Raw genomic sequence first — 20429 nt, forward strand, 5'->3', positions numbered from 1 at the left:
TTTTTTCACCTGTAACAACTGGGCTATATTTTATTAAAAATTGTAAAAATCCCCCTTTTAATGTGTATTCAATGTAAGACTTTTTGGACATTTGTAGCATTTATTTGAATGTAACATCACCTGAAGATTAAAGCCAATTTAAATTATCAGAAGTTGTTTGGTTTCAGTTAAGAAAAGCAGATATAGGTAAATATATTTTAAAACAAATTTCACAGAAAATTTTAAATGTGTCAATTTAAGAAGATAACCAAGAAAGCCTTAAATTGCCTAAATCACTCTTCCAACTTAGAAATGGATGCAAACCTATCAGTAAATACACCAGGGGAATATCAGGATTATTACAGAAATGTTTAGAGCGTTAAAGTATAAAGTCCTTTCCGTGCCTTTTATTATGAATATTTATAAATAAACTTTGTTAACCTCCTAGATTCACTTATAACAAAAAATTCCATAACAAAATAACCGCTCATAAATGCTAGGTAAAATTGTGGCAAAATGAAGAATTTTTTGTTTTAAATTGGGCCTGAATATTCAGCATTTTGGGCTATTTTGGCTTTAAATAAAACAACTGTTACTTTTCCAGTCCTTGAAAGACTTTATGATTGTAGTCACACAACTCAAAATCTTTAAAAATTATTGTAATAATTTAAAGAATTATTGTTAAACAATAGACCATAAATAGTTGTATACAGGGTGCTTCTGCTAAAACTTTCTTATTAATTTTTTATAGTTTTAAGGTTTACTATATGATTGTTTATTTACTTTGCGTTATAGGACATTTGAGAAAATAAATTGTTAAAATTTGCAACGGGCCCAAAAATTTAAAAATTATGGTTAGTACTTTAGTGTCAACCAATTGACTTTTACACCTAATAAAAACCGAAAAACTTGAAAACTATTTCCTTAATGGCCATTTCGCCATATTTATTGTTATCTTAATATAAATAAGATATTACTCTATCTCTATGTGAAGGACAAACAGAAATTAAGTTTTGAAATTAAATGTGCCACCTAATCATGATAGGTAAGCTGTTTTTGTTTTCGTGTGTGAAATGTAAGTTTTGGACTTAAAAAATGAGATATTTAATTTAAAGTGTCGCTTTAAAAAATCTCGGATTTTTTTAACTTACGTAACGCAAATATTGCACATGAAATTTTGAATGAACAGAGTATAGCGTTGTAATTATGTGCCAAGCATGTCAGTTAACGCAAATATTTGCAAACGCTTGGAATTGTTGTCTCTATTTTCCTCCGAGATCCGCGAATTCTTTCGTATCATTTTGCAATAGTACGCGACTTTTATAATATTATTCATAATTTAATGTTTTTTTTTCAGAAAGCGACAGTCCTATTGCTTCACCTCTGGCCGGGTCCGGTCCTGGCGGCCACAAACCCTCCTTCAAAAGCACCAAACTCGCTCGCCGCGCCCGTTCGTTTAAAGACGACTTTTTGGGCAAAATCTCGCAAATGCGCAGCCCCACAGGCCCGGGCCTCCGCTCGCACAGCCCCAAGGAGCGGCCGTCCAAGTCGGACATGGTCGAGCACGCGTATTCGACGACCAAAGGGCCTCTACAAGAGCTGGAAAACCTCTGGAAGCAGACCCAGGCCACGCTAAAACACTTCCGAGACGTCGTCTCGAAGCAAAAGCTCGAAATGCTGCCCGGAAATGGCACCATAGTGCTCGACACAGTGTGGCAAATAAACCTCGTTGTGCGATCGTCAATCAACTCGGATTCGAGCAATGCGATTTTTTCGGCCACCAGCCACATGTACCAGAGTGTGGCCAGGCTGATCAAACTGTGCGATGATGCGCTGATTGATGACAAAAGCAGCGAATTGACGACGGAGAATGTCAACGAAATCGTGGCGCAAGTGGAGGTGGCGGTGCAGGAGCTGATCAGGTTGGTCCAGGAGAAGATCGCGCACCAACAAATTTCTTATAAGACAACACCAAGGAGTTCGTACGTTAACACCAGCCTAGAAATGCCAGCACAACGAAATTCTTTACCTGATATTCCTCTGACACCAAGGGAGAGGCAGCTGTTGGAGCAGAATTCGTGTGGGCCGCCGATTGTGAGAAGCAGTCACAGCACGGAGTCGATCTTGAGGGACTCCAGTCCGCCTCCCAAGCCACCGCTACCAGATGGGTTAGTATTTTTATTCGAACAATTCGAAAAGACAGAGTTTATGATGGTAAACGAAAATTGTAAATGCAAACAAACAAATCTGGCAATTGTGGAGCAATGTTTGTTGGTTTTGTTTATCTTTACATTTGTTTGCGTTTTTGAGTCAACAAAAGACTGCCTAATTAAAGCGTGACATGATGGAATAATTAAATTGTTAGGTAACGTGCTAAAAACAAATTTAGTTGTAGTTGTTTTTAATATTACTAATGTTTACCGAAAATTTATGAAAAAAATAATAATGTGCACGTACGACATGTTTCTCATAAATTTTATTAAACACCATCGAGAAACCTTTTTAAAGCACCATTTTTTGTATTTTGTTACCTCATAAAATTGATAAAAAATAAATAATTTGAAAATAATGATGGACAATATTAAAATCTCCCAAAAGCCAAAGAAATCTCGTAAACTTACTTTACTCTAAAGAGGTCTGTTTTAATAAATTTACTGTTATTACATTTTTGTTGTGTCGTATTTTTACTCAAAACGATTGGTCATTCTTTGGCACAATAAAAAAAATAATAAATAAATAAATAATAATAAATAAATAAAATAAGAAAAGTGTTGAGAGAATTAGGCAAGTGGTAACAATTATTATTAGACAAATATTCTTTAAAGAAAGAAGTGAGGAGCACAAAAACAATTATTTTAACTAAGCATTATTTGAGACTGCAACTGATTGAGATTGTTATCAAAATTTAACAAATATTTATAAAAAACATGTCAGCAATCTGATGTAACTGCCAAACAAGAATAACTAGTAAATAATTAATAAGACAAAATATTTTTTAAAGAAAAAAATTACTAAAATACGGTTGAATGTATTAGCTGTTTCAAAACTATAAAAACGCCAACACTGCATTTTCTCTCAAAATTAGCTATTATAAATAGAATTGAGATAGAGAAGTATAAATAGAGAAGTAACTATTTTACATTTTTATCGATCTTTATTTAAAAAAATAATTCAGTAAAATGCAACGTTCGCGTTTTTATAGTTTTGAAACAGCTAATATACATTTTCTATTTAAAAAAAATAAGAACAAACAATAATTTTAATTAACATTTCTTGGAAGAATTGTTTAACTGATAATTGTTATCAAAAATTATCAAGGATTAAAAGAAAATAATAAATAAATAAATAATAAAATAATAAATAAATTTGTAGAAATAAACTTGTAGAAGTTTTACAAATATATGTCATAATAAAAATAGTCTTCTGTTATTATTATTAAGAAATAATTAGACATACTTTAGGTTCACTTTGATAAAAACCATTGTGGTGCAAATGACTAAGCTGTTACCATGACAACTCATATAAAAGTCAATGCCAAGAGTACACTATTTGCACACCACAAGGGTTTTTATGAAAGTGAACCGAATATAGTATTTTTTAAAGAAGAAATGTAGGCTGGGGTTAAGCACTTGGTAAATGACAAAATATAATTTGTTTTAAAAATAGGGTGTACAAATATTAGTTTCAACCAAAATTTCTTGAGAAAATCGCTTGAGACAGCTGTGTTGTTAACAAAATTTATCAAAAATAAGAATAAGAAATAATAATTAGACACAATATTTTTTTAAAAAAAGTAAGTTGAGCTTAATAAATAAAACAAATATTAATTTTAACCAACATTTCTTCAAAAGATTACATAACACTGGCGTATTGTCATCAAGATTTGTCAAAGATTAAATTTAACAAATACTATTAAAAAACTATAAAGAAGCCTTCTTCTTAAACTACAAAAATATTGTTTTACCCGATGTTGTTGTTAAAAACGTACTTAAATGAGCAGACAAAATACTTTTTAAAGAAAAAAAGCTTCGGTTCGGCTCTTGGCGAAGATTTACAAAAAATTCATAATAATTTTTCTCTGATGTTAATTGCTAAACAAAGATGATTAGGAAAGAATTATGTTTTTAATAAATGAAGCTGAGGTTTTGTTTTTAACGAAATTCCATTTAATTAATTAAAAATCGTATTATTAAAATTATTGTGATCGTGGTTGTAAAAGGCGGAAAACCCCGAAATAGACTCCATTCAATGAAATTCCAGTCTATAAACTGGGCTACAAATTTTGTCCCGTAATTGGTCTATTAATTCTATTGTAACCACATTTACTAGCAATTTAAGCGGCCAAACTGTATCATAAATCCTGTCTTATTACATTAAATGTTGTGTGTTCGGCCCGAAATAACCAAACCAATTCCAGTGTTTTGTTTAATATAAGCCACTCGGAACCGAGCAGTTGTATAACACCACCTCCTTTACCTCCAAAGAAGAAAAACTACAAACTGCATCGATTGACAGACGAATGTTCGAGTTTGGATAACTCCCCTATACGCGCTATCAGTCGTGACGTCACCTCCCCACTCTTATTACGGTAGGTCAGTTGCTCAAAGCTAAACAACCAGTCTTTTACATGTGGTGTAATACGTTTTTCGGTTTTTTGGTTGTGTTTGTGCGTTAATAACGTGTCAAATAGCTGCAGCGGGTGTAATTTGTGCCACTAGAGACTTTAATTTAATTTAGAAGTGACTTTTTGTGAAAATACGAACTTTATAAAAGAATACAGGGAACCACGTTGTCGGTGAGAAAGTGAGTAAGCTTTAATTATACTTTGAGAAACTATTATATTTATGCATTTTAGTGGCAGAAAAGCACATTGTTAAGTTTCACTTTATTGCGAAATTTTTTGGGGACGGTAATCGCTTTTTAGTTCGGGGAGAAAATGCTTTTACCAGCGGTCACGTCACCAAATTTAGGTTTGATGGCACAGTACAACCGATGAGAATTTCTGCAGAAGTTCTACCGAGCATGAAAAAGCTAAATTATACTGTGGAGGTTTGTATTTATTTAACTGTTAGACATTTCTTCTACAAAGTGTGTTTTAGATTTCATATGACCTAGAAGAAGGGGTTAAGACGGCACATTGTACCTGCCCAAGGGGCAACGTGGCTTGCCATCATATGGCTGCAGCATTATATTATGCTCATTATAATGTAAGTGCTACTGACATTGAGTGTCAGTGGAGTGCCCCATCAAAAACAACACCACAAACAGAAGTCATTAAGTTAGCTGATGTTTACAAGCCGAAATTATCAAACTATACGGCACTGTCTAGGTCCTCTACTGAGGACGAAATTATTCAGTTCCGTGCCGAAATAGGCGTCACGAATGTGGTGGGCTTCACTTGGCTCCTAAGACCAGAAGCAAGTGAAGAAGCCAGAAAAATTATTGCAGATATCGAAGAAATTCTACAAAGCTTAGAATACGTGCAGGCCATAGACAAACAAAAGTTTCTTTTGGAGAAGTGCAGAATAGATGAGGCACGCATTAAACTGGTTGAGGCGTGCACTCGGGGCCAACATGTTAACGAAAATTGGCATGTAGCAAGGAAACATCGTTTAACGGCCAGCAGGTTTGGCATGGTACTATCTGCTTGCAGTAGACGAAGATTCCCACCCTCTTTATTTAAAAATTTGGCGGAAGGCTATTCGCTTGACAGGGTTGCTGCTGTGCAGTGGGGTAAGACCCACGAGAAGACAGCGCTCAGAGAATTTGAAGAAGCGACGAATCTTAAAGTCCAAGAGACGGGATTTTGGTAGGTCGAAAATAATTAACACGTATAACTTAGATGAATAATGTAATATTACTTTTTTTTGTAGGTTGGAAGAATCAGGCTTTTTGGGAGCAAGTCCTGATGGATTAGTGGAAGAAGATGGGATTCTCGAAATTAAATGCCCATATAAATATAGGGACACTGACAGTTTGTCTGAAGCCCTGAAGGATAAAAAATATTTTTATTGGAGGGATGAAAATGAGGACATTAATCTTAACAGCAATCACAATTATTACCACCAAGTACAGGGGCAAATGCACATCACTGGTCGAAGTATCTGCTACTTTGTCGTGTGGACACCAAAGTGCACAGAGATATTTCAAATTGAAAAAGATCCGGGGTGGTCAGAAAATATCAATATTTTAAAAGAATTTTATCTTGACCAATATATTTCCTTTATTTCACAATAATAAACTGTATATAAATAGATGGTTTTTATTTTACATTATTTTAATCATCACAATCCTGAAACAATTCTGCTACCTCTTTAATTAATGGAAATTGGAGGTTTGTTAAAGCGGCAGTCGCTTTAAAAACAATATCTCCATAGTGGCACAAAGACTCTGGCAAAAAATTTAAAATATGATAACATTTTAATCGGCGTATTGCCCTTTCGACGTGTATTCTTGCACGTGCAATATTTTCGGTACACTTAACTTGCTCTGGTGTAAATTGGACATTTGATAAAAAAGGTGGAATATTCAAAGTGACCCCTGGTGGCAGAATATTTTGGATCAAAAATCCCTTATCGGCTAAAATCATATCTCCAGTTTTTAACATGTCGATTATTCCACAATTTAAAACAACTTTTTGATCAGAAGTTGATCCCACGTATAAATCACTTACAAATGTGATGACACCATTGGGTGCAACTCCAATTAGCCCTTTGAAAGTATTATGATGTTTGTAAGTACTATATGTTAATTTCTGTGTTGACATAGACTTACGTGATACCACAGTGAAAATTTCGGTACAATCTAGAACTGCTCTACAATTAGTAAAATTGCTAAAACATGTTGGCAAGCAAGATTTATTTTTTTCGCGCGAAGGCATTGTCGTCATAAACTGTTTATATAAAATTTCATATATTACATGGACAAATGTTAAAATAATATTAGAAACTGTGCTTTGGGCAACCCCAAAGCGTTGCGCCAAATCAAGTTGAGGGAAATTGAGTCGTAATTTTACTAGGGTTAAAAAGAGTTGGTCAATTCTAGTTAACTTTTGGACTGTCCATTTGTGGTAATATTTTATGTCCAACTTTTCGATTAAGTGAAACAATGCTTCGAAAATCTGGCTATTGGGAAGACCGGTATATAAAACAATGAGTTTGTCATTTCCTTGAACATTTTCATAGCAAAATCGTACTGTCAGATATTGTATTTTTGCTTTAAGTTCAGCATTTTCCTTTTTGAGAAAATACATTTCTGCTTCAAGAGCCGCATGTGACACCAAGGGTGCTTGCACACCCATAGATTCTAACGGAGCATCTTGAATTATATCTGCTGGTGCTGCAACTACGGCTGTAGACGTCGATGGCACTTCCTCTAAATTCATTGTCGATGGTACTGTTTCTTCCGGTATATCAACACTATTCAAATGATCAAATTGTAAATCAATTTAAAACTAGGATTCACTTTTTACCTTAATGATTCAGCGGAACTAGAACAAGAAGGGAGTCCTTGTTTTTTCATCTTTTTTTTTTCTGGAGATTCCACTTGAAAATAGGCTCTTTTTGCGATATTGTGCAAAAATAATTCAGGACCATTTTCCTTTCTTCCATCCCGAAAATGGCAGCTGCAAACGTAGGCTCCTGGTCCGGGTTCTACATCTCTTCTACATTTAACAATGAAACAAGCAATTAAAAATTAATATCAAAACATCTATTAAAAATTACCTCAACAATTTTTTCCATAGTGCTCGTTCTTTTCCCGACTTAGGAAAACTAAAAAAATGGCATTTATCGCGAGTACTATAGTGTTTGCAATCTGGAGCCCAACACATTCCCATAGTTGTGATGTAAAAACCTACTACACATGAACTATCAAAGTATCGCAACAAAATATTATTCACAAATCATACCTAATGATGTACCACAAAAATGAGATAATGTCTTGGAAAAACAGAATTTTAAAAATTCAAGAACACGAAGATATGGAGAACGATCGGAAAAAACACGATAACAAAAGACACTCACGAAAGAAGCACAGAACTCACAACCCGTACTACTTTCAACCATGTATGTGCCTGAACCCTCTACCCTCGTATACCTGCTATTCATCCCTCGTGATGGGGGAGGGGGACAGAAAACAACCCGTTTATTGGGGTTGCGCCGGTTGCACCCCATGAATTCGTCATTCAGAAGAAATCCAATGTCATTAGTGTGGCAAACCATTTTTCCCTCAGTTTTAAAAGGCCACATAATAATTTACATCAATATGATGTCCAAATTAAGAAAAACTGAATTTTGAAGTTTGAAAAAAGTTAGGTTAGAAAAGGATTTATGTGTTCAACTTACAGAAATATTAGCTCAGTTGCTAAAATCTTTAAGAAACGACATTGCATTTTTCATAGCTATCATTTCTCTGTAAAAGTAATGTTCCTACACTTCTAGCATTAAAGAAATACGAAAAACTTTTAAATGCCCATAAGAAAAGCATTGAAAATGGCGATTGTTTAGCTTTAAGGTGCTGACCTACCTCAAATGTCTACGTCACACTGATAGCGCGTATTGCTTCTAGTCTAGAAAGGTGACCCAACCTTTAATTCCACCTTGCCTTCTTATCGATTTGTTTTGATATTTAGAGTCTCAGTTCGGTCGAAATCACCCGAAGACTCAATCTCCCTGTTATCAGCAAGTGCGGGCAGTTTAGACTCGGTCCTAAACCACTCTCGTGGCGAGGAAGACGACGAAATTAAAGGCATAATGGAGCGGACATGTGACAGTGAAGTCGATAATCATTCAGCTGATATTTTCGGTAATGAAATTTTCCACACTAGAGCGGGAAATGATGCAGTGTTTTGTAGGCGCAAACGGGTCTCACAGTTCCTGGGAGGAGTCGTCATTAAGCTCAAACATATCCGGTCAAATCACCGACTACAATCGACTATCAAACACCGACTCAGGCTTTATATCGTCGCAGTCTTACCGATCGTCGAGTTACTCCAAACGGAGCTCTCAACAGAGCTCGGTTAGCTCGCAGTGGGCGCAACACACGTCGAAAATGTCAACCGAAACGGTTAAAACCGAAAGTACGATGCACAGTGTGCACAAAGAAGGCGACTCGCTTTTAACCATCAAAAACTTCGACCAAAAAACAAGCAGTAGCAGTAGCAGCAGCTCGCTGGTTTCAACGATAGTAAATGCCGGACAACTGAGCATCACTGACGCTGATGAGACACAACCGCCTGCCGTTCCACAGAAAACCAAAAGAAAAGAACGGCAACCCTCACCTTATGATAATGTACCTGATAGTAATTTAGGTACGTGGTTTGAATTAATCAAACCGTGTTCAAAATATGCTTTCAGGAGGCGAACTTTTAGTCACTTGCCCCATGCACCAATCCCATCAAAGCCTTGCGAGTAGCACTAGTATGTCAAGTACGATGGGTCAAGACAGCAATAAGCCTCCGCCTCTCCCACCCAAGAAAAAACACAGTAAGTTTCAATGAAGTCAATTCATTAGCCTATAGCTGGAAATCAAGTCGTTAGAACGTTTTTAATGCGATTAAATTTGTTCATAGTGTTCCAGTCTGTGGCTTACTCTGGTAAGTAAGCCGCTAGAAAGAACATTTTCGTTTCGTTTTTTCCTTTAAAGCTTGAGAAATTTTTGTTGTGCGAACTAAACAGTTTTGTGTGATTTTTCTAATTAATGTTTACAAAGTGTTTTGTCTTTTCTAGTGGTTAAATAACTAACTGATTTTTGCAAAACATCTCCATTCACGGAAGCGTAGTTAGAGGTCACAAAAGTTCTTTTTCTGGAGTGAGATTTGGATACGAAACGATGTACAAAAAAAACGTCCATTGTCGTCCAAAAAAAAACATCCATTGTCGTCCATTATTTAGGCGCAATGAAATTTTCAAAAAAATGAACGAGAGATTATTTAAAATAAATGATTTAACCCAACATACATCTATACCAAGATGCACTGATTAAAAGTTTAAAAATTCTTTTCGTTTTTCATTAGTAATTTCTAAATGCTAATGAAATTTGGTACTAGTAATTTGTCATCAAAACCACATTTTTGGTGCTATTTCTTTTGTTTTTCTGTTATTGTTAAGTACTTTACAAACAATTATTGAACATATTTTAGGACGTATTTTTGTTATACGTTATCTGAATGGTGTAATTTTTTTTGTTCGAAAGACCCTACATTTCTGAACACTTTGTATTTCATAAAAATTTTGTATCGGCTTTGGATTTGTAATAAAAAAATAATTTAAGTATAAATGTCCACATTTCGGATGTTCGCCAATTATTATTATTGGTTTTAAAAATGCATTTAAATATTTGGTTCAACTACAATGGATAAAGATGTATTTCGAATGCGTTAACTTTGTAGAATAGGATACATAATAATAAGTATAAATATAAACATCTAATTTTACAGACAAGTCTGTGAAAGTGAGTAATACAAAAAATGAGTATTAAATATTTCATAAAAGTTTAATTTTGGAAGTAATGAAATCTTTGGAAGTAGTTCTAAACGTAGCTAAGAACTTAACAAAAATTATTACAATAGACGACACTTTCATTGCAAGATTGGAATGTCAAAGTAAGAGTTTTAAATTAAAAACTTAAAACATATTATAGTCAGAGATAAAGTCAGTGCTCCCTAGATAATTCAAACACTTTATCAGAAATATTAAAAAATACTATTGGGAATTACTATAGTTTGCTAATATCAAAATGTTGCAAATACGCTTGAAAAGACAAAAAAAAGTGTAAGGAACAAAGTTGTAGAGAATTAGATTTCCTTTCACTAGTTTAGGTATAAACCGAAACGAAACCGTCCCTTGAGAGTCTTTAAGGCTTAAATGGTTCAAGGTAGAGATTTTTTGAAAGAAAATTTGATTCTTTATAACATTCTTCCTAACACATTAAAAAAAAATATATATTTTTTTCCCATCTTTCTCGTCAAAATTTTAGTCCTTAGTTTTCTTCAGTCTATTAAGAATGCTAAGCTCAACATTTCTACATTTTTTTTTTCAAGTAATTAGTGAATTCGTTGAATTGTAATTAATTTAAAAAGAATTTTGTATCTGGTTTCGTCTCCAAATCTACATCAGTGAAGATTGGGGCAAGCACTTTTGGTGTCTTTTGTGCACTTCGTACCACCTCACTGGAATAAATGAAAAGTTTCGTTGAAATTTCGCTTCGCTTTTCGTTTCGATAAAACTCCAACTTTTTGCATGCAATCAAGACACAAAAACAACAAATTTAGTTTGAAAATTCTCTGAAGTCGAGTTGCTTTTCCAGTAATGGCGTACATGGAAATGTTCGGCAACTGCTCCCACGCCAACGAACAGGAATTCATGCGACATTCAGTGCACATGGTGCAGTCGCACTGGGCCCAACCTCCGACCCCTGGTCTGCCAACAACCCAGTCATGTTCATTCAGTCACACTTCACACAGTTCTAGTCGTTCATCACACACTCAAATCCAAATTCTAAACGTACCACCACATTCCACAATGGACCAAAGGTACAATTCCATAATTAGAAATCATTTCTCTAACCATTGTTTATGTGTAGAGTATCATCGCCTTTGCATTCCCCAAACCCCATCATAATGGAATCAAATTCTCCTCCCCCAGCTCTCCCGCCCAAACAGAGGTCTAGGAACAGTTCGGTTAAACCGTCGCCGCCGCCCACGCCCACTGTTAACGAAGTCAAGCCGCAATCGCCGGTTAAAACGCTACCGGATTTGCTAGAACACACCGCCAATTCGGTGACGAAGACTGCTGAAGATAAGAATGAAATTAGTGAAGTTAATCGCTGTGATATAGACTTAATGGAAGAAGTGAACGTTGATGATTGGCTTGTTTTGAAGAAACCGGAGGAAGAGGGCCCTGATATCAGAGGGGGGCCCATTGATGCCCTCATCATCCAGGCCACCAAGGCCACCAAAAACGGAGGTAAGCAAATTTCTATTTGAATTAAATGTTCAACAATGTGCTTCTTGCAATGTGTTGTTAATAAAACTGTTTTGCTTCGAATTGCAGAAGAAAAGGAAAATGGTACGTAAAAGGTTGAGGGTTAAGCCACTTTCCTTCACTTTTTTCCATTCCAACATTTTTATAATAAAACTAAACCTAACACAATAATAACTAGCAGTTTCAAATTTTAAATAAAATATTTATCTCTAACTGACAGGGGCGGATCCAGAATTTCATTTGGGGAGGGGGGGCTTTCCAAATTTTTTTATAATAGTTATAATTATTTTTGTAATTTTTTTGTACAAAATTTAAGCCCAAAAAATGTTACAATGCAATTTTATATTTTTTAGTATAAAACACCCTATATTTTGTGCATGTTTTGATATACGTAGTTGTTAATCATAATGTTTTTTACTAGTAGGTTTCAATAATTAATATATAATAAATAAAAAAACTACAACATAAAATATAACAGGCAATATTAATTTACATACAGTTAAGTAATAAAAATTTCTGGACGTAAAAAGAACTTCTAAGCAGAAGTTCTTCCTTGTTTTAGTTTTCGAGAATAATAATATTTTATTAAGTGACAATAATTTATTTTCATTATAAGGAAAGGCATTTCGTGTTTTTTGGACTATCACTCAAAAGAATATAACCTTCTGGCAACTTTTCGATTTTAATTTAATCTTCTTCAGGCCGGCAATTGTTTTTATAAACGGGTTGAAGAATATTCAATTAGAATCGAAACGTTGCCAGAAAATTGCATTTTTTTAGTGATACTTCTTATACCTTCCTTATACTTTACTTTCCTTATTAATTTATTTAGAAATGTGCATTAAAAAAACTTTAATGTGATTATTTAAAAAAACATTTGTTAATTAGGCTTTTATATTACTAAATTATTATATTATTAAATAGGTCCGCCCTTGCTGACTGAGAGTATAATAAAACATCAAATGCATGATAATTTTGTGTGAATTCATCAAGTAGCTAATTGCCTTTTTGCTCTGCATGTTGTGTGCTTGACGATTTTTCTTTTGATTTTTATTTAACAAAATTTAATTGTTTGTAGTTTTCATGTATCAAGAAGCATTTTTGACAACGTACCGCACGTTCATCACCCCTCTCGACCTAATAACAAAACTTATACGAAGATACGATCACTTTTCGTTCAAACCTAACAACAAGAAATTGCGATCGGAGGCGTTCGCTTTGATCGTTCGAGTGGTGAATGACTTGACGTAAGTTAAACGGTTTCGTCGCTTTTTTGCTCAAAATAATTACAGCGTTTCCGATTTGGACGACCAACTCCAATGCAAACTCATGCACTTCGTGCAACAGCTCATCTCTTCGGGCGAAATCACCTTAGCCAAAGCCCTCCGAGTCAAACACTTGGAACGGTACGAAGCCAAACAAATGAGTCTGAAATACACCAATGTCGTGACGAGTCTCTCGCTCACTGCGCGAACTTCGACTCTGCTCGACTTCAAATCGGAGCAAATCGCCGAACAAATGACTCTGCTCGATGCCGATTTGTTTATGAAGATCGAAATACCGGAAGTGCTGATTTGGGCACAGGAACAGAATGAGGAGAGGAGTCCGAATTTGACGAGATTCACTGAACATTTTAATAAAATGTCGTACTGGGCACGTACGAGGATTTTAACAGCCGAGGGGAAAGACGTGCGGGAGAAGTATTTCTTGAAGTTTATTAAAATTATGAAGCATTTGAGGAAAATTAATAATTTTAACTCGTATTTGGCGCTGCTGTCGGCGCTAGATTCGGCCCCCATTCGGAGGTTGGAGTGGCAGAAGCATGTGCAAGAAGGGTTGAAGGAGTATTGTGCTTTAATAGACAGTTCGTCGAGTTTTAGGGCATATAGGGTGGCTTTGGCTGAGACTCAACCCCCGTGCATCCCTTACATGTAAGTTTTTTTGGAAATTTTGTTAACTTTGAGCTGATTTGGGTGTTCAGAGGGTTGGTTCTGCAAGACTTAACATTCGTTCACATAGGAAACAGTAACTTATTACCTGATGGTACAATAAACTTTTCAAAGAGATGGCAACAGTACAATATTGTTGAAAATATGAAAAAGTTTAAGAAAGGGTGAAGATGCAATGATTGGTGTACAACGTACTAATGTTTTGATTTCCAGAATCTACACTTTCAAAAAACAAGAGCGCATTATTCAGTTTTTCCAAAACTTTGATGATTTCATTGGTGAGGATGCAATGTGGCAATTATCAGAGTCCATAAAACCCCGTGGTGGCAAAAAAGCTACTTCGTAAGTAGTGGCCATCTTAGTGTAATAGCAATACTTGTCGATTTTAACGCAATTTTGAGCTCTATTTAAATAAATATTTATTTATAATTGTATATTTTAAAAATCAGTATTTTATGAAATGAGCTAGGAGGAATTTTCGTGAGACTTCTTCGTCCTTTACAACCAAGAGTTTTGTCGCGATAAAACGTAAAATGCGGTGCTTTCAATCTCTAACTTAGGTCTTAAAAAATTCTATTTATTGAAACAAGGAATTTTTATGCAACGAATTTTTGTTAAGCTTTCGCCTAAACCAATCGATTTTTTGCGAAGTCTTTACTCTGTTCATTATGAATGCTTTATGCATAAGACTGAGCTGTACTGTTTTCTGAATGTTCTAAGGAATTTTTCGTTATAAGTGGCATTTGTAAAACGGACTGAAATAAACACTGTAAGTTCAACGACATAAAGACGATGTTATAGCACTTCTTCCATTTATTGCAACCGCAAATTGAGTGTTAGATTAATTAAACTTAATAGTTATGTGTACGAGCATTACTGTTAGAGAAAAAGTTAACTATTAGAAGGCCTAACTAAATATAAGCTAACTTAAATTAAGGACAGCTGAGTAGACTGCTCTAACCCATTAAATTATCAAACCAAACAAAACTCGTGGTGAGTTTATTTATGTTGCAATATTTTTTAGACCAATTATACATGTGTTTTAGATTTGCAAATGTCGGAGTGTATTTTTTCAAAAATGTATCACTTTTTAGCTCAATTGTATTATAGATAGATGTCTATTCTGTTGAATCTTCTTTTAACAGAAATGTGTAAGGCGATTTTCTTCATGCATATTAACATATCATAGGTGGAAACATATGCAGTGATACGGACGTACTATTTTCGATTGTGATTCACTCTTATGATGCGTCTTTTGTTGCACATTTCTGTACAACTGTGATGTCAACTTTTTTAACTGTTTTTATTTATCTTTCTTTACACGGTCACGTTATTTATTCAGCCGTGCCCAATAACACGTTACACAGGCAAGTTATCTTTATTAGGAACGGCCAGTGGGTGTTACTTTGTGTGCCATTTTATTCATTCATTTTCATGATATTAAATGAGTTGTAGTGATTGTATGATGTACATAAATTGTGTAAATTTGTTTATAGTTTTTTATTTGTTTCCGTAACATGTTTGTGTACTTGCTTTTAAAGTATGTATGTTAGTGTGATATTGTACTACTAAGTACTCAAATAAAAATGTCTGATTAAAGAACGTTTCATTGAACAAAGAAATTTAGAAAGTAAGTCCGGCTACGTTTATAGTTGAGAAAATCTTGGATACGCAGTTCATATAGGCGGCCATTCGCAAGTCCAGCCCTAAGTTATGTTCCGCAGCCGTTTGTTTGATAGCCTTCCCCGCTTTCTCCATTGAATAGTGCAGTCCAGACTGGACAATATCTTTCTCAGACGCGCCTGCCATTCGTTGTCTGAAGGCCTCATTCGGTGTGATCGCAACTCTACTTGCCGCACTACCTATTGACTTCTTCAGCGACTCTTCAACCGACTGTAGCAACAACTTATTCGAATCCTCTTCATACTTAAAGGTCAGTTTCCCGAACGAGACGTGATTAATATTTTTCAACCACTCGAAATAAGACACTGTTACACCTCCAGCATTGACGTACAAATCGGGGATAACCAAAATATTTTTCTTAACGAGAATTTTATCAGCGGCTGGAGTTGTGGGTCCGTTCGCCCCCTCAGAAATGACCTTAGCTTTGATTTTATCGGCGTTGTCTTTACGAATTGCTTTCTCCGCAGCTGCGGGTACCAAAATATCGCAAGGTTCGTACATGAGAGCCTCCTTATCGAAGGCTTTAGCTCCGGGGTACCCAACTATGGTCCCGTGGGACAATTTATAATCCTCCAAGTCTTTGGGGTCAATTCCTTCGGGGTTATGGAGACCACCGTCAATCTCAATGACTCCAATGCACTTGGCCCCAGCTCTGTGTAGGTATCTCATGGCGTGCAAGCCCACGTTGCCAAACCCTTGCACGATGAAGGTCTTGCCCTGCCAACCTGGAGTAAGGCCACACAAGCTCATGTAGTGCGGGTCGTTGATGAAGAGGTCCGTTCCGTTGAAAAGCCCCCTTCCTGTGGCGGAAACCCGCCCGTGAATTCCTCCCTGATTGATGGGTTTTCCCGTAACACATCCCTTGCTGTTGATATCCCGGTAACCCATCGCCTTGGTGTAGGTGTCGGCAATCCAGGCCATTTCCCGCTCGCCTGTTGCCATGTCTGGGGCTGGGACGTCAACACTAGGCCCCAAGAACCCCTTCTTGGCCAATTCTAACGCAAACCTTCGCGTGATTTTCTCCAACTCATTCTCGGAGTATTTTTTCGCGTCGATTCTAATCCCAGCTTTAGCTCCACCGAACGGCACGTCAACGCAAGCACACTTAAAGGTCATCAAGGCAGATAAAGCCTTGACTTCGTCCATGTTTACGTCGAGCGAGTAGCGGATGCCGCCCTTCATGGGCATTCTGTGCGAGCTGTGCTGGGCTCGATAAGCTTGGATTGTCTCATACTTTCCGTTATCTCGCTTTATCGGGAAACAAAAATCTAGGATGTAGTCGCATTGTTCCATCAAAGTTAGAATACCCTTGACTCGGGCTTTGCGATGTTCGATGGGTATCTTGGTCCCTTTTATTTTCCCCATTTCTTCGACTAGGTGGTCCTCAACCAAAATGCAAGCCTTGTGGAAGAAAAACTCGACCATGTCAAAAAATTGAGGGTCTCTTTCATCTTCCATGTTTTTAAGGCGATCTGGGATTTTGTGATCGGCATAATTGCGACTTTGAGGGACGTAGAAAGGTAGGTAAGGAAATTTCCAGAGGTTTAGAGGTAATTTTTTTGGAACAGTCTTCAATAAAAACATTGTTTTACGAATTTGATTGAAGTGTGACATAGCTCACTTGAATAGGTGTGAGGCGGTGGGAAGTTAAATTGGATTATTTCTTGCATATTTATTTGTTTTATATATAAAACTACAGTGACATGCAAAATACAGTACAAATTTGTATTAGTTAAGTGTAAGGAACATATTGTACACTTGGGACAATCAAACTGAAACTACAAATCTATCGAATGGAAGTCAGAAGATTGATGAGGATACATGATCGATGATTGACGATAAATAAATACACTTTCCGAGATCAATAATTTGGCCAAATAAATCTTTAGTTATTGCACGATTATAATCTAAAAAAACTTGCATAGTAGGCGCCAGTCCTAAGCGTATTTTCTCCTATTCAGATCCTCTCCTTGCTGTTACCGCCGTGTTTTTCGTTCTGAACTAATAATGACAGCGACATACTATGCAAACTTACAGTCTCATCCAATTAGTCTTTTAAAATCACTAAAACAATCCGATGATTACAGACTTTGTTGTAAAAACTAAGTCTTATAAGTATAAATTTATGTAAGTATATATAGTATAAAAAAATGATATAATATAGAGTAACTACAAAAATACGAATATCATGAAAGCAATGAGTATTACGTGATAGTGACTTGACTAAATATTAAAACTGTTGCGTTAACTCTTCTTTGAGCTTGAATATGGCAAAATCTGTCTAGGAAACTTCATAGCACCTAATGATGTTATTACAGAATGTTTCAATTATTTCGCACAAGTGTGTTGCTTCTGGCTACGTCCAAAAACAAAATAAAAGAAAATGTGGCCCAACGCTCCAATATTTTGACTAGATTTTTAGAATATTGCAATTCAGTACGTAAAAATCATAATGCACTAAAAAATAAAATAATTACAACCATTCCCAATTATTTCTTATGGAGGCTCAAACCTACAAGTTACTAACCATAGAATTATATTTCTAGATCCCTACATCCGTTTATACATACAATTTTTATTATTTTTGTATTTACTACAAATATTTACAAACCCCTTTTAAATTAATTGAAATAAAATTAACTGTGGCAAAGGACACAATGTTTTGTTTATATTGTTTTCCAGTATGACATAACAGTGTTATTATGTATTTTATTTATAAACAATGTGTCCACTATTTATTTGTTATTTCTTGTAATAGGTTTCCAAAATAAAATAGAAATTTATAAAATTAATTTCCTTGAGCTACTCTTGTCACAAGTACGAACACTGCACTTCTGAAAATAAAATTGAAACACTCTGTATAAAGGTGGGTCGTAAGAATTAAATAGGTGATTGGCGGCTTTCATCCCTATTTGCATACTTTCAAGTAACAATATTTTTCCTTTAGGTAAATGTATGTTTGAAAGGCCTTTACGAATAAATAAAATTAGTCATCGGCTAATAATAACTGAAATAAAAACGTTAGGCAATCGCAGAGATAATTTTGTTTGTCATGTCTTGAGGCAGATAATTATATTTTTTGTCAGGTCAAGAATAAAGCAAATTTGCGCAACTTGTTGCCAAACAATGCAAGACGATTAGCCGAAAAACTGATATACTTTTAACCCACCTGAGCAAACCCTCACTTAGTTCATGGCGTTTCCTCTTTAATCAAGTCATCATCTCTGAACCTAAGCTAGCATTTATATTCTTCTACTTTTTCACTACCAGACTCATTCGCGCCATCATCAACAAACTTGTGATTGTTTCTAATATGCGAATTGAGATTTCCGGATTGGACGAACGCTTTGTCGCAAAAATGACACTTGAACGGCTTCTCATCTGTATGAAGTCTTATATGATTGTTGAGATTCCCCGATTGGGTAAACGCCCTGTCACAGTGAGGACACTTGAACGGTCTTTCCCCCGTATGTATCCTCACGTGATTGACCAAATTGCAGGACTGGGCGAACCCTTTATGACAAACCTCGCACACGTAAGGCTTATCACCGGTGTGAGTCCTCATATGGATGAGTAAGTTGCTCTGAGTGTTGAAACCCTTCATGCAAAACGTACAAGTGAGTGGATCGTTGGGGTTTCGATTGGTCTGCTCGTGTTTTAGCAAATGCGTTTTCATTCGACGGAAGAATTTTTTGCAAATGTGACACTTTTCTAAAGGGAGCGATTTGCGTCGGGTGTACGTGTCGCCAGCACGCTCTGCTTCGTCTTTTGATACCAGTCTTACCGTTTGACGCGGAGATCGAGAGATGCTTTGTACTTTCGTGTCGTCCTTCGAGGGGGAATACTCCTTCTTGAACAGCTTTATTTTGATCTGAGGCTTTCTACTTATCGGAATTATGGATATGTCTGGTTGCACCGTCTTGGGATGGCCATTATTCGACGCCGAGTGCACGTCCCTGCTCTTCACGCAAGTCACTTCCTGGAAAAGAAGGAATTTTCAACGTTAACTTAATTTTGAGTAAAGGCTTCATACACGTATAGCAATCTTTAGGAACTTAATGTTAGATTAAATCTGATTTAAATAGGTTTAAGAATAATGAGGGCAAAAATTGGGGGCACGCCAACAAACAAACAATCGAGTATCAAATGTCATTGTCATCAGTAAACAGTAATCCCAGCCTTCTTAGTTGTCTTAAAACATATTTTAAAATGGTGGCAAAAAGACGATAAAAACCCTCAAGAAAAAGTTATCGACTCTAGAGCGAAATGTCCCCATTTCTTTGAATTTAGCACGATATGGGGGCCCCTGTGTTAGTAATCAAACTCACTTCTTCGTCTTCACTGAGTTCATGATTAATGATCACGTCAGGCTCCAAACTTCTGTGAAAATCGCGTTCTTGAGCATTTTCCATGTTCAGTCCCGTATCTGGAATAAAACAAACATTGGGAAATCATTTTTCTAATAATAAGCCGCAAGTGTGCTTTTGTTTACGGAGTGTGTGTTATTTTTGCTACTGTCAAAAAACGCAAAATAAACAAACGAGTAATTAGATTACTATGAAAAGAAGGCGTTGATAATTACCTTAATTGTTAGAAAATCCGGAGCAAAAACGTAAAACACGCAAACATTATAACTTGGTCCAGAATAGAAGTACAAAAAAAGCTATACAGCCAAGAACTCGATAGGTTGCTTAAAAAAATATACAAAAAGTGCGCTTCGAACTGTCAAAAATCGCTTATCCTCTTCTATCACAAAAAAATTGGATCGATTTCAGTCCACTACCAACACAACGGCGACAATGACCCCACTTTCTCAAAAAATCGGATTCGAAAT

General features: G+C 35.8%; 6 protein-coding genes across 13 annotated transcripts in view; 2 read left to right on the forward strand and 4 right to left on the reverse strand.

Moving 5' to 3' along the window:
- The window catches only part of LOC100142124 (leucine-rich repeat-containing protein 57), a 15561-nt gene extending 13413 nt beyond the window's left edge, over window positions 1–2148 (reverse strand). Inside the window, exon 1 of the mRNA XM_015982738.2 lies at window positions 2009–2148. The gene's annotated coding sequence lies outside the window, so the exon portion shown is untranslated. The remainder of the gene's footprint in view (window positions 1–2008) is intronic.
- On the forward strand, window positions 1171–15403 carry C3G (C3G guanyl-nucleotide exchange factor). The gene is made up of 14 exons (XM_064356448.1): window positions 1171–1288; window positions 1337–2147; window positions 4397–4539; window positions 8620–8784; window positions 8834–9289; window positions 9336–9464; window positions 9551–9574; window positions 11287–11512; window positions 11563–11945; window positions 12033–12047; window positions 13042–13210; window positions 13256–13894; window positions 13945–14076; window positions 14126–15403. Exons 1-14 carry the CDS (start codon window positions 1186–1188, stop codon window positions 14256–14258), a joined length of 3528 nt encoding a protein of 1175 aa, XP_064212518.1. The 5' UTR covers window positions 1171–1185; the 3' UTR covers window positions 14259–15403.
- Window positions 4569–6233, forward strand: LOC135265994 (uncharacterized). 2 transcript variants are annotated; one of them, XM_064356440.1, is made up of 5 exons: window positions 4569–4782; window positions 4835–4851; window positions 4904–5028; window positions 5079–5788; window positions 5853–6233. In XM_064356440.1, exons 3-5 carry the CDS (start codon window positions 4972–4974, stop codon window positions 6214–6216), a joined length of 1131 nt encoding a protein of 376 aa, XP_064212510.1. In that variant the 5' UTR covers window positions 4569–4782; window positions 4835–4851; window positions 4904–4971; the 3' UTR covers window positions 6217–6233. The 2 variants fall into 2 exon arrangements, with proteins under 2 accessions (XP_064212510.1, XP_064212509.1); XM_064356439.1 differs by having other exon boundaries at window positions 4835–5028.
- LOC135265276 (uncharacterized) lies at window positions 6178–8548 on the reverse strand. 4 transcript variants are annotated; one of them, XM_064356436.1, is made up of 7 exons: window positions 8325–8545; window positions 7889–8266; window positions 7704–7836; window positions 7451–7642; window positions 6754–7397; window positions 6614–6690; window positions 6178–6558 (listed from the first exon to the last, which is right to left on the reverse strand). In XM_064356436.1, exons 2-7 carry the CDS (start codon window positions 8226–8228, stop codon window positions 6541–6543), a joined length of 1404 nt encoding a protein of 467 aa, XP_064212506.1. In that variant the 5' UTR covers window positions 8229–8266; window positions 8325–8545; the 3' UTR covers window positions 6178–6540. The 4 variants fall into 4 exon arrangements, 2 of the variants coding, with proteins under 2 accessions (XP_064212506.1, XP_064212505.1); XR_010333911.1 differs by having other exon boundaries at window positions 6178–7397; window positions 8325–8391; window positions 8506–8548; XR_010333912.1 differs by having other exon boundaries at window positions 6178–7103; window positions 7175–7397.
- A 98-nt stretch (window positions 15404–15501) lies between the features above and the next one.
- LOC103315026 (glutamate dehydrogenase, mitochondrial) lies at window positions 15502–17220 on the reverse strand. The gene has a single exon (XM_008202648.3). It carries the CDS (start codon window positions 17207–17209, stop codon window positions 15536–15538), a length of 1674 nt encoding a protein of 557 aa, XP_008200870.2. The 5' UTR covers window positions 17210–17220; the 3' UTR covers window positions 15502–15535.
- Window positions 17221–17252: 32 nt separating this feature from the next.
- Window positions 17253–20326, reverse strand: LOC662177 (zinc finger protein 184). 4 transcript variants are annotated; one of them, XR_010333913.1, is made up of 4 exons: window positions 20178–20326; window positions 19924–20021; window positions 18765–19574; window positions 17253–17659 (listed from the first exon to the last, which is right to left on the reverse strand). XR_010333913.1 is itself a non-coding variant. In XM_064356442.1 (4 exons), the coding sequence occupies exons 2-4, from the start codon at window positions 20005–20007 to the stop codon at window positions 17657–17659; spliced, it is 282 nt and encodes a 93-aa protein (XP_064212512.1). In that variant the 5' UTR covers window positions 20008–20021; window positions 20178–20326; the 3' UTR covers window positions 17253–17656. The 4 variants fall into 4 exon arrangements, 3 of the variants coding, with proteins under 3 accessions (XP_064212512.1, XP_008200912.1, XP_064212511.1); XM_064356442.1 differs by having other exon boundaries at window positions 19380–19574; XM_008202690.3 differs by having other exon boundaries at window positions 17253–19574.
- Between the last annotated feature and the right edge of the window lie 103 nt (window positions 20327–20429).

This window comes from Tribolium castaneum, chromosome 4 (genome assembly GCF_031307605.1).
Source record: "Tribolium castaneum strain GA2 chromosome 4, icTriCast1.1, whole genome shotgun sequence".
In the NCBI taxonomy this organism is placed as follows: Eukaryota; Metazoa; Arthropoda; class Insecta; order Coleoptera; family Tenebrionidae; genus Tribolium; species Tribolium castaneum.

What these genes read in the sequence shown, in the direction of transcription:
- C3G (XM_064356448.1), top strand. Translation starts at nt 1,186, where the DNA reads ATGTGCCAAGCATGTCAGTTAACGCAAATATTTGCAAACGCTTGGAAT. An exon ending in TCATTCAGCTGATATTTTCG is followed by an intron (nt 8,785 to 8,833) that starts GTAATGAAATTT and finishes AGTGTTTTGTAG; the next exon opens with GCGCAAACGGGTCTCACAGT. An exon ending in CCCCCGTGCATCCCTTACAT is followed by an intron (nt 13,895 to 13,944) that starts GTAAGTTTTTTT and finishes TTGGGTGTTCAG; the next exon opens with AGGGTTGGTTCTGCAAGACT.
- LOC135265994 (XM_064356439.1), top strand. An exon ending in AGCTAAATTATACTGTGGAG is followed by an intron (nt 5,029 to 5,078) that starts GTTTGTATTTAT and finishes AGTGTGTTTTAG; the next exon opens with ATTTCATATGACCTAGAAGA. An exon ending in GTCCAAGAGACGGGATTTTG is followed by an intron (nt 5,789 to 5,852) that starts GTAGGTCGAAAA and finishes TTTTTTTTGTAG; the next exon opens with GTTGGAAGAATCAGGCTTTT.
- LOC135265276 (XM_064356435.1), bottom strand. Translation starts at nt 8,228, where the DNA reads ATGTGGCCTTTTAAAACTGAGGGAAAAATGGTTTGCCACACTAATGAC. An exon ending in TTTTTGTGGTACATCATTAG is followed by an intron (nt 7,837 to 7,888) that starts GTATGATTTGTG and finishes GTTCATGTGTAG; the next exon opens with TAGGTTTTTACATCACAACT. An exon ending in AGTTCCGCTGAATCATTAAG is followed by an intron (nt 7,398 to 7,450) that starts GTAAAAAGTGAA and finishes TCATTTGAATAG; the next exon opens with TGTTGATATACCGGAAGAAA.
- LOC103315026 (XM_008202648.3), bottom strand. Translation starts at nt 17,209, where the DNA reads ATGTCACACTTCAATCAAATTCGTAAAACAATGTTTTTATTGAAGACT.
- LOC662177 (XM_008202690.3), bottom strand. Translation starts at nt 20,007, where the DNA reads ATGGAAAATGCTCAAGAACGCGATTTTCACAGAAGTTTGGAGCCTGAC. An exon ending in AACTCAGTGAAGACGAAGAA is followed by an intron (nt 19,575 to 19,923) that starts GTGAGTTTGATT and finishes CTTCTTTTCCAG; the next exon opens with GAAGTGACTTGCGTGAAGAG.